Below are 15,685 nucleotides of genomic sequence, written 5' to 3' on the forward strand. Positions count from 1 at the left end.
ACGCTTTTTCATTTTCATATTGAAAGCTTTTAAGCTGTATACATACCAAAGTTTCGAATTTTATTCTTGTTGTTTATGAACCTACTAATAGCAGGTTAATTACTTGTATATTTTGATGATCATCATTCAAACATGATGAAATCACAACTCCAGTCACTGATGACATCTATGTTATTTATATTAAGATATGAATAAAATCTAAAGTATGAAAACTATGCAATTGAAACTTTGTCTATTTAATAAAGTTGCTATTGATATCATATCCTGACAATTATATTTATCTGGTTTAAACCAGAGTCTGGTCTTTTTTGGTTACCAAACCCAAAAATCGAAGATTCAGAAGAACGACAAAATGCTTCAAGAAAACAGCTTTTCTCTTCGCTTGACTCGTGTTGGCGGGGGCACTACCGCCACTGCCACTACCGTACCTCCAAATAAAATACAACCCAGCACAACATAAAGTATCAATACCATTCTATGCCCACCTTGGATTCTTAAGTATATTCATATCAAGTATCAACTGTTGTCAAAGGAGTCAGACAGCTTGTTGAAGGATTCATATAATCTTGCAAATTAGACAAATATCTGTAAATATAAAGTACCGTAATCATACCCACCAGATAAAAATAAAAAAAATTGTCCAGCTTTATCAATGTATGATTATGGACTTTCATCAAAATTTATTGAGAAGTTAAAATACTGAAATCTTTTAACTATTGTGGAAAAATGACGACAGTTGTCAAACAAAATTTCTGTCAGGCTGGCCACATGTTTGGCATAGACACAGAAAAAATATAGACGGAGGGTAGCACGATCTAATTAACCTTATACCAAATTTTGAAAGACAGAAATACCTACCCTACCTGATCTTCAATCGGTACTGTACCTACCGCCGCCTTTTCTTTCGAACAACTCAATATTTTTATGAAAATTATACGTAAGTTTCTTCACTAGCTGGACATCAGTCATATATTTTCCAAGTAGAAAAGTTGTGCTGTAATGACGTCACAGACGCGTCATCTAGGGGTTTCTAAAATCTATGATGTTTAGATATCGTAAATGTCACTTGATAACATCATATGAAAATGAAATACTTACGAGTATATATAAATTATCATTTTCCTCCCTTTTCACAGTCTTTGATTAGAATTTTCTTTATTTATTTGTTTTCTAGCACGCAATTATTTTTTCTGCCTCCTCAAAGCTTTGTTCCCCATTGTTTCAATGACACGTAACCACGCGGAGAAAACTGACACAGGTCCATCCTCTGAAAGCGCCGCCGCGCGACTGAAGAGGCCATAAGTGCCATCTAAAATGTTTTCAATTTCAAAAATTTTTTCAAAAAAATTTTTTTTTGCAAAAACAGGATTAGTAACAGGTCTTAAAATTGGGTTCATAGTTGTTCCATCTTTACTTTGCGGATTTGATAGTATTTGGTAAACATTATATTATTTTAATGACGCTACCGGCACAAACTCATCAGATTCGTCTAGATAATCTTATTACCTATATATTGAAGTAAAAAACAAGTCAAAAAAGTTTTTATCCTAGCTATGGGAACGATTTATTGTTAAAAGAAGAGGTAACTTTGGAGTCATTTTCTATCGAGCGAAGTTGTAACATTCATGTTGTTCAACTCCATAACGTACTTACCAGATCCTGAAATTTAACATATATCGTTTTCAGATTTTTCCATTGCGTTTTCCTATGTTGTTAACGGCTTCAAAAAACGAGTGCGCGCAGCGTTTACGGAAATATATCGCCTTAAAATCCTCTTCATTTAGAAGATGAATTTTGCTAGCTTTAACTTACCGCGAAATAGATACTGAGAACTCCATAAAGTATGATGAAGATGTTAGCGTCGGTGAGCTTGGCGAAGCAGAAGTAGAGGCCGGCGGGGAACAGGAACACCAGCACCTGCAGGTCGAAGTAGAACGACGACCACGACGTCGGCTGGTGCTCCGACACCGACGCTGCAACAAGCCGGTATCAAACACATATTCAACTCCGAACAAAAAACGTACCTCGGAATCTTAAAGAGGTGCCCTAGATGGAACTACACTACACCTTTAGTTGACTCTCGGCTAGATTTCAATTGTGTAATAAAGTTTAAATATGTAAATAAATATTATGTTTTTGTAATTATTGGTGATAAAGAGGGGAAATATACGGTTATATATATATATATTTTTTTTTTTTAAAGTTTTAGTTTACATATGCAAACTCCAAATAAGAAACCTCGAAATGACAGTAAAGTTAAGCCAGTCAATAACGTGAACAACACAGTAACATGAACATTGAAAATAGTTTTTCCTTTGCATTCCTTTGATATTAACCGAGAATCATTACTTTTCAAAATCGAGCAGGTGAACAATTGCATTATAAATTTAGAAAACTTGTAATGAATGTAAAATTGTAAAGAGCTCACTTTTAAATGAGTTTAGGTGTTTATGATGAATTAAGATACTTACCGATAATTGGAATATGATTTTTGGCGTAAGACGGATCCAGCAATGAGTAGAATCGGCCAGTCCAGGGTGAGATTTTGCCTACAACAGAAACAAGAAATTAAATATCATAAATATTCATTAAATTAAATAAAATACATATCATAAAACATTTTTTCCACTTTTTATTTTACCACTTTGTCGGCGTGATTGATATACATATTGGTACCAAATTTCAGCTTTCTAGTGCCAACGGTCACTGAGATTATCCGCGAGAAACTATAGGGGTTCCTAGTTGACTACGGAACCCTAAAAAGGTTATTTTCAGGTCACACGTTCTATTATCCCGATCAACATAAGTCTAATTAAACTAACCGTGAATCATTCAAAACTCATATTTAATTGTTTTTCAATGTTCATCCCGTAAGCTAGTCTTTGACAGTTGAAAGGTTGAACAAAGTGTTACCAGTGATGGTGAGCGCCACAACGGCGGTTCCGAGCGTGGCCAGCAGCGTGGTGAGCAGCGCCTTGAAGAGCAGCTCGAAGTTGGCGGGCGACAGCCGCGCGCGCAGGTACTGCGCGAACGCGTACAGCTGGCACAGCCCGAACGTGCCCAGCGCCTGCGCACACCAACCAGTTACGGCATCTTAACTTGCTAACATACATACTAATATTATAAATGGGAAAGTGTGTGTGTTCTGTTTGTTTGTCCGTCTTTCACGGCAAAACGGAGCGACGTATTGACGTGATTTTTTTAAAGTGGAATTAGTTGAAGGAATGGTGAGTGACATAGGCTACTTTTTATCTCTTTCTAACCCCCCAACGTCCCTAAGATGGGGGGTGGAAGTTTGTATGGAGCATTCCGCAATTTTCGGATTTAACGCGAGTGAAGCCGCGGGCAAAAGCTAATGCGTCCATAAGGCTAAGTTCATATGAACGCGCGATACATCTCTACAGATCGACGGCGGTTTGATGCTGACACGCGGTGCACGGCGGTGCGCGCGATCACGCGCGGTCATGTACACAACACTATTGATTTTGTTACAATCTTTAACCGCAAGGCGAGAAAACCACGCGTCGCCATCTTTTTTTTTTTATAGCACATGTCTTACACAGATTGGCTGAGGCCCACGGTAAGCTCAAGAAGGCTTGTGTTGTGGGTACTCAGCAAACGATATATATAATATATAAATACTTATATACATAGAAAACATCCATGACTCAGGAACAAATATCTGTGCTCATCACACAAATAAATGCCCTTACCGGGATTCGAACCCAGGACCGCGGCGCAGCAGGCAAGGTCACTACCGACTGCGCCAGACCGGTCGTCAAATCTGAACTTAGCCTTCACCTCGTAAGACCGAAGCCAAGTTTATGCTTTTTAATGTAAACTTTTTTTATTTCATTAGCTTAAAAGTTCAACCCTTTTGTATTCGTACGAGTACGCTAAGACTTACGAGGATTAAGTAACAACTAACAATAAATTGCACGCCTGGTACGTACAAGGTATCAATCGATTACATTTTATCGTAATAAGGAATCTGTAAACTGTGAGGTGGTTAATGAGAATGATGCTATCATGACCCTTTAGTTTTAAAATCCACATTTCAACATACAAGGTATAATACAATACTTAGTTTAGTTTGTCATCTATTTACATATTCATGTTTAAACCCCAAACCGATAAAGATGGATCGTGTGGTGTTTGACTCTTACAAAAGTTTGCATCATGTTATTCTATCTTAGCAACAGTAACAGGAAATCATGTTACAAGAACTTTAAACCCATTGCAGTTTTATACGGGTGCTATTCATTTATTGGTTAGCAAGCATTTACAATGAAAATCAGAACAAACGCCACAAATATATGGGACTGGAGAGATTTGTCAGACCAGGCTAAGAGCTACCCGCGTCTATAATGTCTCAGGGATGACGAAATCCTATCATGCTCCTGTTCGTTAAGGTACTATCCAGCACGAGTACGAATCTGGTAATAAAGTGCTGTCGTGCCCACGACGCCAGCAACGCCGAAAGTTGCTATGGCGGACGCTGTCCAAGCAATTGTCCTGCTGACAGATAAGTTTTATTTTCGTTATTAACTTGTAGGAGGTATTAGCGTGTAGGCTACATTTTGATGCGAGAGGCAAAGCTTTCAAAAGGTTAAAAAGCCTGTCAAGCCCAACAAAAGGTAAGTTGTTAACCACCATTGATAGAATTACTTACCAGCATATGCTCGGAGCTCTGCACGGGCTGGAAGCCGACGAAGGAGATCTGCATGGAGAGGATGGTGCCGACGCAGTAGAGCGCGCTGTAGGCCACGTACACGCGCGCCGAGAACCGCCCGAGCGCCATCAGCGCCAGCACGTGCAGCGGGATCAGGTTGATCAGGAACACGTAGCCGCCCCAAGATGATACCTGCACACAGATATATATGTTAAACCAGCGGTTCCCAAACTTTTTAAAGCACGCCCCCTGTTGTCAAAAATGAAATGTCCACGCCCCCTTTCCTCCACTTACTATTAGCAATGACATATGTAACTCCGTATAGACAGATAAAGTCTTAAGATAAAAACGTACCTCAAAACCATAATGGAAAAGGTACGGTGGCCAAGATGGCGTTACACCTTTGGGGAACGCTCTGCTAGATGGCGCTAATAAAAATATTTGACATTTAATCACATATCAAGCTAAGAATATGGGCTAAATTGTCAAAACTGAGTTTCAAAAGTTTTAAGCCTGTGTCGAGAGATGGCAGTCTATGCACTGTAATTACACATTTTACTTTGACAGGAACTCTCTATAATACTCAATCCTTTTTGCTATTAGATAGGTGATGTGTGTTGTGTGCACTTGTCCTGTGGTCCCGCGTTATTTTATAATGTTGCACAGATTGAAAAACGCTGTGTTAAACCTTCATTTGAACTTTTTTCTCATCATTGTTATTTAGTAATAAAAAAAGGGCTGTTATCTCCGAAAGGGCTTTTTATGGATTTGAACCTTATTACTATCATGATAGTAGCTTTTTAACTACACTGAGACTATAGCACGTGCCGTTTAAACGGGAGCTAGCCGTCGTGAACAATAGACACAAAGGCTTTTGTTTAACAGATTACGGCTAAAGCGAAAACTTCATCTCAGAAAATTCATACTGTACCCGTCCTTATGTCATTACATTAATACAGTTAGAAGAAGACGTGTCATCTATCTCTCGGCGACATACTCCCGCGGCAATCATGTGCTAGGCCTACAGCTTAAGAGGGCTTTCGTGTTAAAAATAGTGAAGTCGCAACCGAGCGCTTGATCATACCGTGTGTGGTATCAAATTAAAGGACTTTGCGAGTAGTTTATAAATATATATCACATTATAGGACTTTTTCTACTTGGTCTAACAAAATATGAGAAAATGTCCAAAAGTGGTAATAATTGTACCGGTGAAGGCTCGTTTTCAAAAAATTGGCAAAAATCAATAATAGCAATTTATAATCACTAAGGCATAACAGCAATTTAAGTAAATGTTGCAGATTAATTTAGTACAAAACTTACTTCGATGTGATGTAGATTTTCAAAGAAATTGTCACTTAATTTTAGGTAATTTCTGAAAAAAATTGCATTCGCCTTAGGCTAGTTTACTCTTTTTCAAAAACTTAAAATAAAAATCTAGTCTGAAATGATTGTGGTACAGGATATACGAATTATAAATTTACCCGTTTTAATATTCAAAATTGTCCAAATTTTACAAATAAGATCGACTGATTCAGCTCTATACGTGCGTTTTTCTAAACGTGCATTAGAGAAAAATTCATAATTAATTTAGTGAGTTAGTTTTCAAAAATCCAGTCTTATAAAAATCAAGATAATAAGATGCTCTAACTGGAACTTGAATTAAATAAATCTATTGGATAACGGAAAGTGTAGTATTTCACCGACTAAAACTATCAATTTTACATTCTTTTGACGTTTTTTTTGAAAGCAGCCTTAAGAACTTTGTTTTTACATATTTTTAAATTAATGGAAAAATTCACACCTCCGGCAGGACTCGAACCTGCGACCTCTGGCCTTGGCCCCGGTGCCGGTATTTAAAAATATGTAATATCGCTCGCAGACGTTTCTGCATGATAAAAAACAAACTTCGTTTTTAAATGTACCGCGGACTTATCGAGGACGAAGGGTTTTGTCAAGACGTCATTATACACTATGAAATACCGTTTTACAAAACAATAATAATGTTAAATTGTAAAATATTAAAAATATAATCGGGTATTGCTCACGCCAGTTACGCTTCATCATAGTAAAGACAAGCTAGGGATCTTTATTGTAATATATTTCAAACAGAGTAATAAATAAATAGGGTTTACTGGTGGAACCCGATAAGTTGAGCAAACTGGCAGCCAAGTACGGTTGTAAGACCATGCTTGCCTGTCTGGTTTTTGACATTCGAATTGTGCAATTTTCACAACGTTCTTATTTCAACGAAAAATTATCTCGATTTATCGGGTTTCACCAGTAAACCCTCATATTTTTAGGACACAAAGTGAGGGATGAAAATTATATTTAAGTATAATCATTATGAATTCGCAAAAAAAAGCGTAAAACTTCAAGTTTTCAGACTAGATTGCGTTAACTGCGGTAAAATAACTTTACACATTTGAACTTCTAAATTAGGAATCCCATACCAACTGTTTGGTTTGAGATAATAGAGCAGCTTGCAGTGTAATTTCGAATTCTTTTCTTGCTGTAAGTTTTTGTGACGTTATAGTAAATCTGATATATTATCACAAAAAGCTCGTCTAAAGGCATATGTGTGATACGCTAGAGCTAGTAAAGTTGCAACATCCATGTTTTGTTGAGACAAGATTGAATCTCGCTTGGCATTTGTTTTTCTTTCTTATTGGCTACTGGTAACACCTGCGTTTAATAATAATACGATGTGACGTGAGTGCATGTGCGGCACCAATACATTATGCCTTGTCTTTCAATTGTACCTGAGGTAAATAGTATAGTTAATGGTTTTTGGACAGTTGGACCAAACTGCTCTCAAGCAGTGTGAGGAGTTTGTGTGATATAAATATAATGTCTTCATTATTTTCTAAGAAGTATTAAGATTATAAGATCAGATAACATGCCATTTATTGTAGATAAAGTGACCAAGGTGTAGTTTCCGGGACTGAGATCAAATCAACAACATCTTTACTGTCTATGGAAATGCTACCATTTAATTTCGATTATTTCTTGCAAACTTTTATTAGCAAATATACCTAACATTGCAAGGCATATTAATAAATTCGCTTTTGCCAATTTGATTGATGAGCTTGAAAAGTATTACCACCCAAATAAAAAAAAGTATTCTGGTATAGATAGAGAGAGCTAGCTGCCTTTTTTTTTCAAATAAAACAGTACTTTGAATGTAATTTTTTTGTCTACCACAAGAATGTACTTCTGTTCCAGCAATCCTTTTTTGAAACCCTTTAAACACTTGCAATTATTTGCAATATGACATGATACCAAGTTCTTAAAGATTAAATAAAGTTTAGTCATACTAAATGCAAAATGTACATAGGTGTAAAGTAAACCATACAATAGATATTATATGTTTTTTGAAATTGTTGCATAAGCTGGGATCTATTTTTATAGTATAAAAATAATAAATTAATAAACAAATAAATATTGGGGACACCTTGCACAGATCAACCTAACCCCAAACTAAGCAAAGCGTGTACTATGGGTGCTAGGAGACAACATACATACAGATAAAATACAGATCACATTATATTACAAAATAAGGTTTAAAATACACAAAAAAATGTATGAAACTGCAAAAACTGAAAATGCATTAAACACTATTCAGGGTGAAGGTTTCATCTTCGTGATATATGATTGGCATTAAGGCTAATGCTACATGGGCAAAAGTCTTTATTTCACTGACCAATCAGAAACGTTTGATAATTATCAAATACCTACATAGTAAATACTCAGCACTGATGCAAAAATACTTAATAAATTTACAATTAGAGCATTAAAGTTCTGACATTTTAAACAGTAATAGATTACTCAGTGACCAGCAGCCAAAACACTTTCTTAGAAGAAAAAAAATATAGCTTACCATGTAAAAGTATGCAAGAGCCGTCATTGTAGCCCACAGCAGAGTTCCTGTGTTGACAGCTTTGATCCAGAAGTAGTAAGTGAGTAACATGCAGAATATAGCAATGCCTTCATTGTCATAACTCCCAGCTACTGAGCGACTTATGTAGCCCGGCACAATAGCTATCATAGCGGCAGCCACCAGCCCTGCACCTTCATTCTGTCAACAGAGAATGCACATCATAAATGTTTTTTAAATTCTGGTTTTGTCACTATCATATAGCAAATTTTAATAAAATATGTTTTATGTTTTTTATAGCATCTACATATAAACAAACCAAAGTGCAATATCAGCTATTTCTTATTACAAAAATAATAAAGCTCATAAATAGGGTTTTGCTTTGGTAGAGAAACAGGTTGATAGCAATTTATTGTTGTTATATATGTATAATCATGTGACTGTACCTTTAGTTCTTTAGTTAAAAGGTATGTGACTATGGTAGTGAGGGATGAGAAGAATGGTGCGAGAAACACACACACATTGCGAATATCAATGGTGATGTTCATAAATTGCATAATGTTGTACAGGGTTGTGGATGTAACCATCAAGCCAGGGTAGATGGTGCCTGTGGACAAAATTGAATAATTTTTAGAGAGTTAAGTATTCTTATTTAAATATACTCATTACTCATAGTTTTTATTACATATAAAAGTTTCTTACCACCAATAATTCGGCCTAAGGGGTACCATGCTCTATCATCAAACCAGTTGTGAAACTTGTAGAATCCTTCCTCGGTGAGATACCTGGTAGTTCTGTAGTTGAAGTATGGATCAAACTCATGGATAACACTCTCAAAGCGTAGAACGGAGAACAGACGTGTGGCAAATGCTGAAAGCAAGAGTAGCTTCATTTCACAAACATCAATGCAGGCTGCCCTGTGTAAAGACTACATTTCCAAATAACTTTCTATCATTATATACACAACAGACAGTAAGATTTGACTAAGTTTTCACGTTAATAATGATATTCACAGACAAATAGGCTCATTAAATAAATGCGGTATTAGCAGGACTACGTGACACTGATCTCACAAAACGGCTTCTTCTTCTGGCTCTAGCATTTTGATACCGAAAAATGTATATGGAAGTGCTAATTTATACGTGTAATAAATATCCTTTATGTTTACCACAGTGGCATACTATCAACTAAATAAAGAAAATATAAAAGCTTACATAAAATCGCTGCCATTGACAAAACAGCCAATTTTATAAATGTGAGTTGCTTATCAGACGACAAGTGAGGCAGTTTTGCCTTAGATTGCGTCTCCGCAGTCATCTTGAAAGTGTTTTGGTCGTGCAGTTCCTTATATTTTATTTCACATAAGTGGTATAATCAGCATTGAACAAACGAAATTTTCGCCGGCAACCTAACACAGCTTTTTCTACAGACACCGACGCAAGCAAATTGACAGATCCCAGGCGGCGTGGCAAGCTTTGTTGCCAGATAACAATTTAAAATCTTAAGCTCTGACGTGTACTAATAATATTAACACACTATCGAGCCGTACAAAAGTTCTTCCATGAGTAAGAGCGAGAATAAGATATATTTTTCTCTTTCTAACATACAGAAGAACGTTGGCACAGGTAGTATGTTAGCATTTGGTTAGCATTATTATTTAGAGGCCGCCTTTACACCCGTGAGATTTACCGCTTACGTAAGCGACTTATGCAAAACTTTCAAATATCTGTCAGTGTCAGTTTGAACTGTCAATTTGCATACAATTTTTGACGTGATAACGTCTAATAACTCGTTACTACGGGCAGCATGCACGAAAAAGATGACGTCATTGTCCCGTTTCCCAATATAGCGAAAGCGCCATCTATTGGCGCGCGTAGGAACTAAGCGGCTGATCGATGCGCTCGGTATGGTTGTAGCGTGTGGCCTGAGTAAAGCACCATAGCTGCGACAGATGGCGCGCCCGTGTTTATTATTTTTGAGTGTTTGTAATTTAAAAACATGAAAATTTGCATTAAAATAAGCATCTTTTATAGAATGAAGTTGTTTGAAAAACCTACTTATTTAGGAGTTAGAGCAGTACGAAGTTGCGAATTTTCCCATAGTATTTACTAAGGCGCCAGAGACTTAATAAATTTACGATGATTTTTTTTACCAATATAACCTATGTTAATATTGATAAATCATATAGAACACGTTTAAATAAGGATGTTTTGTTATATAAACTTTTTCTTCTCCATTAATATTTACTGAGATATTAGGGTTCTAAGATTAGTAAATGGCACTAGCACTTTAATAAAATTAACGCGTGTCTCGCAAACGGTCTAGGATACAAAATGACGACTTTTATATAGGTATAGGTATAGGTTAGGTTCGTTAGGTATCTTCAAACGGCCGAAGGCTCCTATTCTGTGCAGTTTCTGTAATAAGCGGGGCTCCGTCGATATCGCTTTCTGTCTCTGGCGCCTTAGTAATGCTACGGGAAAATTTTGCAACTTTGCACCACTCTAACTCCTAAATTAGTAAGTTTAAAAAAAAACTTTAATTTATAAAAGATGCTTATTTTAATGCATTCTTTCTAATAAGAACAAAACACTATGCTAGAAAGAGTGCAGAGGAAGTTCTGTAGGCACATTTACAAACGACAGTACGGATATTACCCATATATGTATCCATCTCTATTCGTATCAGGAATGGTTGGTCTTCAAACTCTAGAAACCAGACGGAAACTGCTGCATATTATGCATTACCGCCAACTGTTTCACCATAGAGTAGATGACGCATCCGTGCTTGAGAGAATGGGGCTGCAAGTGCCAAGAGCGAATGTGGTGGTTGGCATGCCGGGCGCGGTGCCGGCGCGGCGGCGGCGGCGCCTGTTCGCGGCGGCCGGCGCCGGCGCGCGCACGCGGCGCGGCGTTAACGCCCCCACCGCTCGAGCCCGAGCTGCTCTTAACCGCATCATGTTGGAGACAGACGATATTGACATATTTGCTGATAGTGTTGGTGTGTTTTACAGAAAACTCTTAAGGTTCATAGACTCTACACTCCTTAGGTGATTAATGTAATAACCATAGTTTAACTTTTAAGTGTGTTTGCTTTTATTTATGTCAATTTAACATGTACATAATTATATAACCACATAAGTGCTTTGGTGAAATACTGTTAACTTTTGTGTATTTTTAATAAATAAATTAATATATAAATAAATAAAAAAACGTGAAAAAAGTCCCAGAATCGGGCCCCTTTTGCTATACTCTGACCGCCCCTGTCTATACTACTGAATGTTTGACGTTATCACGTTAAACTACCGTCCGTAAACCGACTTTACCGACAACCCATTTTTTTTAAGATTATGAATTTTTAAGACTGTCTGTTGCAAGCCTAAGCCTCCCCACAGACGAGTCTTAATTTTCATAATCTTAAAAAAAAACTTGTATGCAAATTGACAGTTCAAACTGACACTGACAGATCTGTCAGTGTCAGTTTGCATACAATTTTTTTTTAAGATTATGAAAATTAAGACTGGTCTGTTGCCGGCCTAAGGCTCCCCACAGACAGTCTTAAAAATTCATAATCTTAAAAAAAACTTGTATGCAAATTGACAGTTCAAACTGTCAGTCAATCTGTCAGTGTCAGTTTGAACTGTCAATTTGCATACAAGTTTTTTTTAAGATTATGAATTTTTAAGACTGTCTGTCTAAGGCCGGCAACCATCCGGCAACAGGTCTTAGGTTTCCCCACAGACAGTCTTAAAAATTCATAATCTTAAAAAAAAACTTGTATGCAATCTGACAGTTCAGATCTGTCAGTGTCTTGTCAGTGTCAGTTTGAACTGTCAGATTGCATACAAGTTTTTTTTAAGATTATGAATTTTTAAGACTGTCTGTGGGGAGCCATAAAATTAATAATCTTAAAAAAAACAGATTCAATCTGAAAATTCTGTCAGTTTCAAATCTTTTTTTTAAGATTATGGAGTTTAAGACTGTCTGTGGCGTGCCTAAATGGTTTTTATAAGCAGCTTACTTTCGTAAGCTGTCAACTTTCAAGTGTAAATGGGTACGAGTTTCCTTACGGACGCAGTTTCCTTAAAACCAACTTAAAACGTAGTGATTCAATGCTCTTTGACGGACGCATATCGCAGCGCGAGTGTGGAGGGTTATATTATAAAGGACAGATCTGTCAGTGTCAGTTTGAACTGTCAGTTTGCATACAAATCTTTTTTAAGATTATGAATTTTTAAGACTGTCTGTTGCCGGCCTAAGGCTCCCCACAAACAGTCTTAAAAATTCATAATCTTAAAAAAAACTTGTATGCAAATTGACAGTTCAAACTGTCAGTCAATCTGTCAGTGTCAGTTTGAACTGTCAATTTGCATACAAGTTTTTTTTAAGATTATGAGTTCAAACTGACACTGACAAGACACTGACAGATCTGAACTGTCAGATTGCATACAAGTTTTTTTTAAGATTATGAATTTTTAAGACTGTCTGTGGGGAGCCTAAGACTGTCTGTTGCCGGCTTAAAGATTAATAATCTGAAAAAATCATAATCTTACAAAAATCAGATCGAAGTTTCATACAATTTCGCGACTGTCCACACACACTCTTGCTTTTTAAAGGAACGCCACAGACAGTCTTAAAAATTCATAATCTTATTATTGACGTGATAACGTCTAATAACTCGTTACTACGGGCAGCATGCACGAAAAAGATGACGTCATTGTCCCGTTTCGCAATATAGCTTTAGCGCCATCTATTGGCGCGCGTTGGAACTATGCGGCTGATCGATGCGCTCGGTATGGTTATAGCGTGTGGCCTGAGTAAAGCACCACAGCTGGGACAGATGGCGCGCCCGTGTGTTGTTCTCGTTAAGCTGAGTTTAGACCAGCAAGTTATTGCTGCAAGTTTTGAGACGCAACTATAGGTAAGAGTGAGTGGCAAATATCTGCATCTCTTTCTAGCATATACTTCTGTCTCAAAACTTGCAGCAATAACTTGCATGTCTAAACTCAGCTTTACAAAATTAATTATTTTAATTTATACGACTTTTTACAGAACATATCCCGTCTGAACTCATCATAGATTTAGAATTATTAAACTAGATTGTGTAGTTAGGTCAAAAAGTGTGTCCACATGAGAGGTCATTGTTTGGGCTGGTGTCCCTCTCGCACTTACTGACAATGTCAACATTATTCAGTGAACGTCGTTTTTAATTATACAAATCTTTGATTTATTGGCATCAAAATAATTACATTGTAATTATTTTCCAATTCTTTGAAATATATCGAAACCCTAGTTTGAATATAACACTAAAATAATATAAGAAGTTATAAAGTCAGGTAATATATATATATATAAAAATACTACTATTATGGCTCATTAACACTGGCCACACGTGCGAGAGGGACACCAGCCCAAACAATGCCCTCTCATGTGGACCGTTTTCGATAGTTCAGAATAGCGAAAACGGTCACCTTTTTGTCTCAGTAATAAGGTTCAATTTAGTATGGCAAAAAATGTGATTCCGCTGTCCCCTGTCTTTGGAACTCACTGACAATGACATTTGGGCCGCTAAACATGGTACAATAGGGACTGACACTTTTTTGCCATACTAAATTGAACTTTATCACCGGTGCAGAAAGGCGTTCTTGTCAGACTAGTAAAAGTTTTTGGCTTAACAACTCAATCTAGCTTAATATATATAAATCTATGGCATAGAACAACATGTCGGGTCCCTATATATAGGTCTAAGGTTTTATTTGAAAATTGAAATGGTCATACAATGCCAAAAATTGTAAGTATTTGCAATATTACTTTCTATTATAGTAAAACATATATTTTTTAAGGATTATAATATATCGTATGTTTTTTCATAGCCAAATCTGGTCTGCTTTGGCAAACATTGCCATCATTGCGGTAAATGGATGGAGCGAAGAGCTTTGAGGAAAGATTGTTCACTTCTGATAATTGTGTTAAAAGTTTTTTATCTATCTACTCACACCAGTATTCCCAAAAGTTATTGGCAAATCACTAGAAAGAGTGCAGAGGAAGTTCTGTAGGCACATTTACAAACGACTGTACGGATATTACCCATATATGTATCCATCTCTATTCGTAACAGGAATGGTTGGTCTTCAAACTCTAGAAACCAGACGGAAACTGCTGCATATTATGCATTACCGCCAACTGTTTCACCATAGAGTAGATGACGCATCCGTGCTTGAGAGAATGGGGCTGCAAGTGCCAAGAGCGAATGTGGTGGTTGGCATGCCGGGCGCGGTGCCGGCGCGGCGGCGGCGGCGCCTGTTCGCGGCGGCCGGCGCACCGCTCGAGCCCGAGCTGCTCAACACCGCATCATGTTGGAGACAGACGATATTGACATATTTGCTGATAGTGTTGGTGTGTTTTACAGAAAACTCTTAAGGTTCATAGACTCTACACTCCTTAGGTGATTTATGTAATAACCATAGTTTAACTTTTAAGTGTGTTTGCTTTTATTTATGTCAATTTAACATGTACATAATTATATTACCACATAAGTGCTTTGGTGAAATACTGTTAACTTTTGTGTATTTTTAATAAATAAATAAATAAATAAAAAAACGTGAAAAAAGTCCCAGAATCGGGCCCCTTTTGCTATACTCTGACCGCCCCTGTCTATACTACTGTAATGTTTGACGTTATCACGTTAAACTACCGTCCGTAAACCGACTTTACAGACAACCAATTTTTTTTATTATTAAAAGCCTATATTGTGTCCCACTGCTGGGCAAAGGCCTCCCCCTTAGATTTCCCTATGAAATAATCTTATTAAGATTACACAATTTTCAGATTGATCTGACAGATTGCATACAAGTCTTTTTTTTAAGATTATGAATTTTAAGACTGTGTGTGGCGTGCCTTAGCCTTCGCGGTGGTAACCACAAACTACTAAGAAGATACTACGTATGTGGTAACCCCGCCTACGAAGCAAGAGGTCCCGGGTTCGAATCTTGATGAGGGTTGTTTTATTTCTACATTCAATAGAAATTCGCCCAGGTCTTAATCTGAATATTTGATCAGAATCTGATTTCAATAGATTGCGGTTCAGTCCGCAGACATGGAAAATAATATTTTACATAATTTGATATAATCTATATTGTC

At 37.0% G+C, this 15,685-nt stretch overlaps 1 protein-coding gene and 1 long non-coding RNA gene across 2 annotated transcripts in view; one reads left to right on the forward strand and one right to left on the reverse strand.

The window, feature by feature from the left end:
* The window catches only part of LOC125240704 (dolichyl-diphosphooligosaccharide--protein glycosyltransferase subunit STT3A), a 31,365-nt gene extending 21,387 nt beyond the window's left edge, over nucleotides 1-9,978 (reverse strand). Inside the window, exons 1-8 of the mRNA XM_048148722.1 lie at nucleotides 9,761-9,978; nucleotides 9,249-9,416; nucleotides 8,993-9,153; nucleotides 8,550-8,747; nucleotides 4,673-4,864; nucleotides 2,914-3,067; nucleotides 2,472-2,549; nucleotides 1,813-1,973 (exon numbers count right to left, since the gene is read on the reverse strand). Of these exons, the coding sequence (XP_048004679.1) occupies nucleotides 1,813-1,973; nucleotides 2,472-2,549; nucleotides 2,914-3,067; nucleotides 4,673-4,864; nucleotides 8,550-8,747; nucleotides 8,993-9,153; nucleotides 9,249-9,416; nucleotides 9,761-9,863 (1,215 nt within the window). The 5' untranslated portion in view covers nucleotides 9,864-9,978. The remainder of the gene's footprint in view (nucleotides 1-1,812; nucleotides 1,974-2,471; nucleotides 2,550-2,913; nucleotides 3,068-4,672; nucleotides 4,865-8,549; nucleotides 8,748-8,992; nucleotides 9,154-9,248; nucleotides 9,417-9,760) is intronic.
* A 4,168-nt stretch (nucleotides 9,979-14,146) lies between these two features.
* Nucleotides 14,147-14,695, forward strand: LOC125240707. The gene is made up of 3 exons (XR_007178658.1): nucleotides 14,147-14,336; nucleotides 14,419-14,494; nucleotides 14,664-14,695. It is a non-coding gene; the product is annotated as an uncharacterized LOC125240707 (long non-coding RNA).
* The last annotated feature ends 990 nt before the right edge of the window (nucleotides 14,696-15,685 follow it).

This window comes from Leguminivora glycinivorella, chromosome Z, assembly GCF_023078275.1.
Source record: "Leguminivora glycinivorella isolate SPB_JAAS2020 chromosome Z, LegGlyc_1.1, whole genome shotgun sequence".
Taxonomy (NCBI): domain Eukaryota; kingdom Metazoa; phylum Arthropoda; class Insecta; order Lepidoptera; family Tortricidae; genus Leguminivora; species Leguminivora glycinivorella.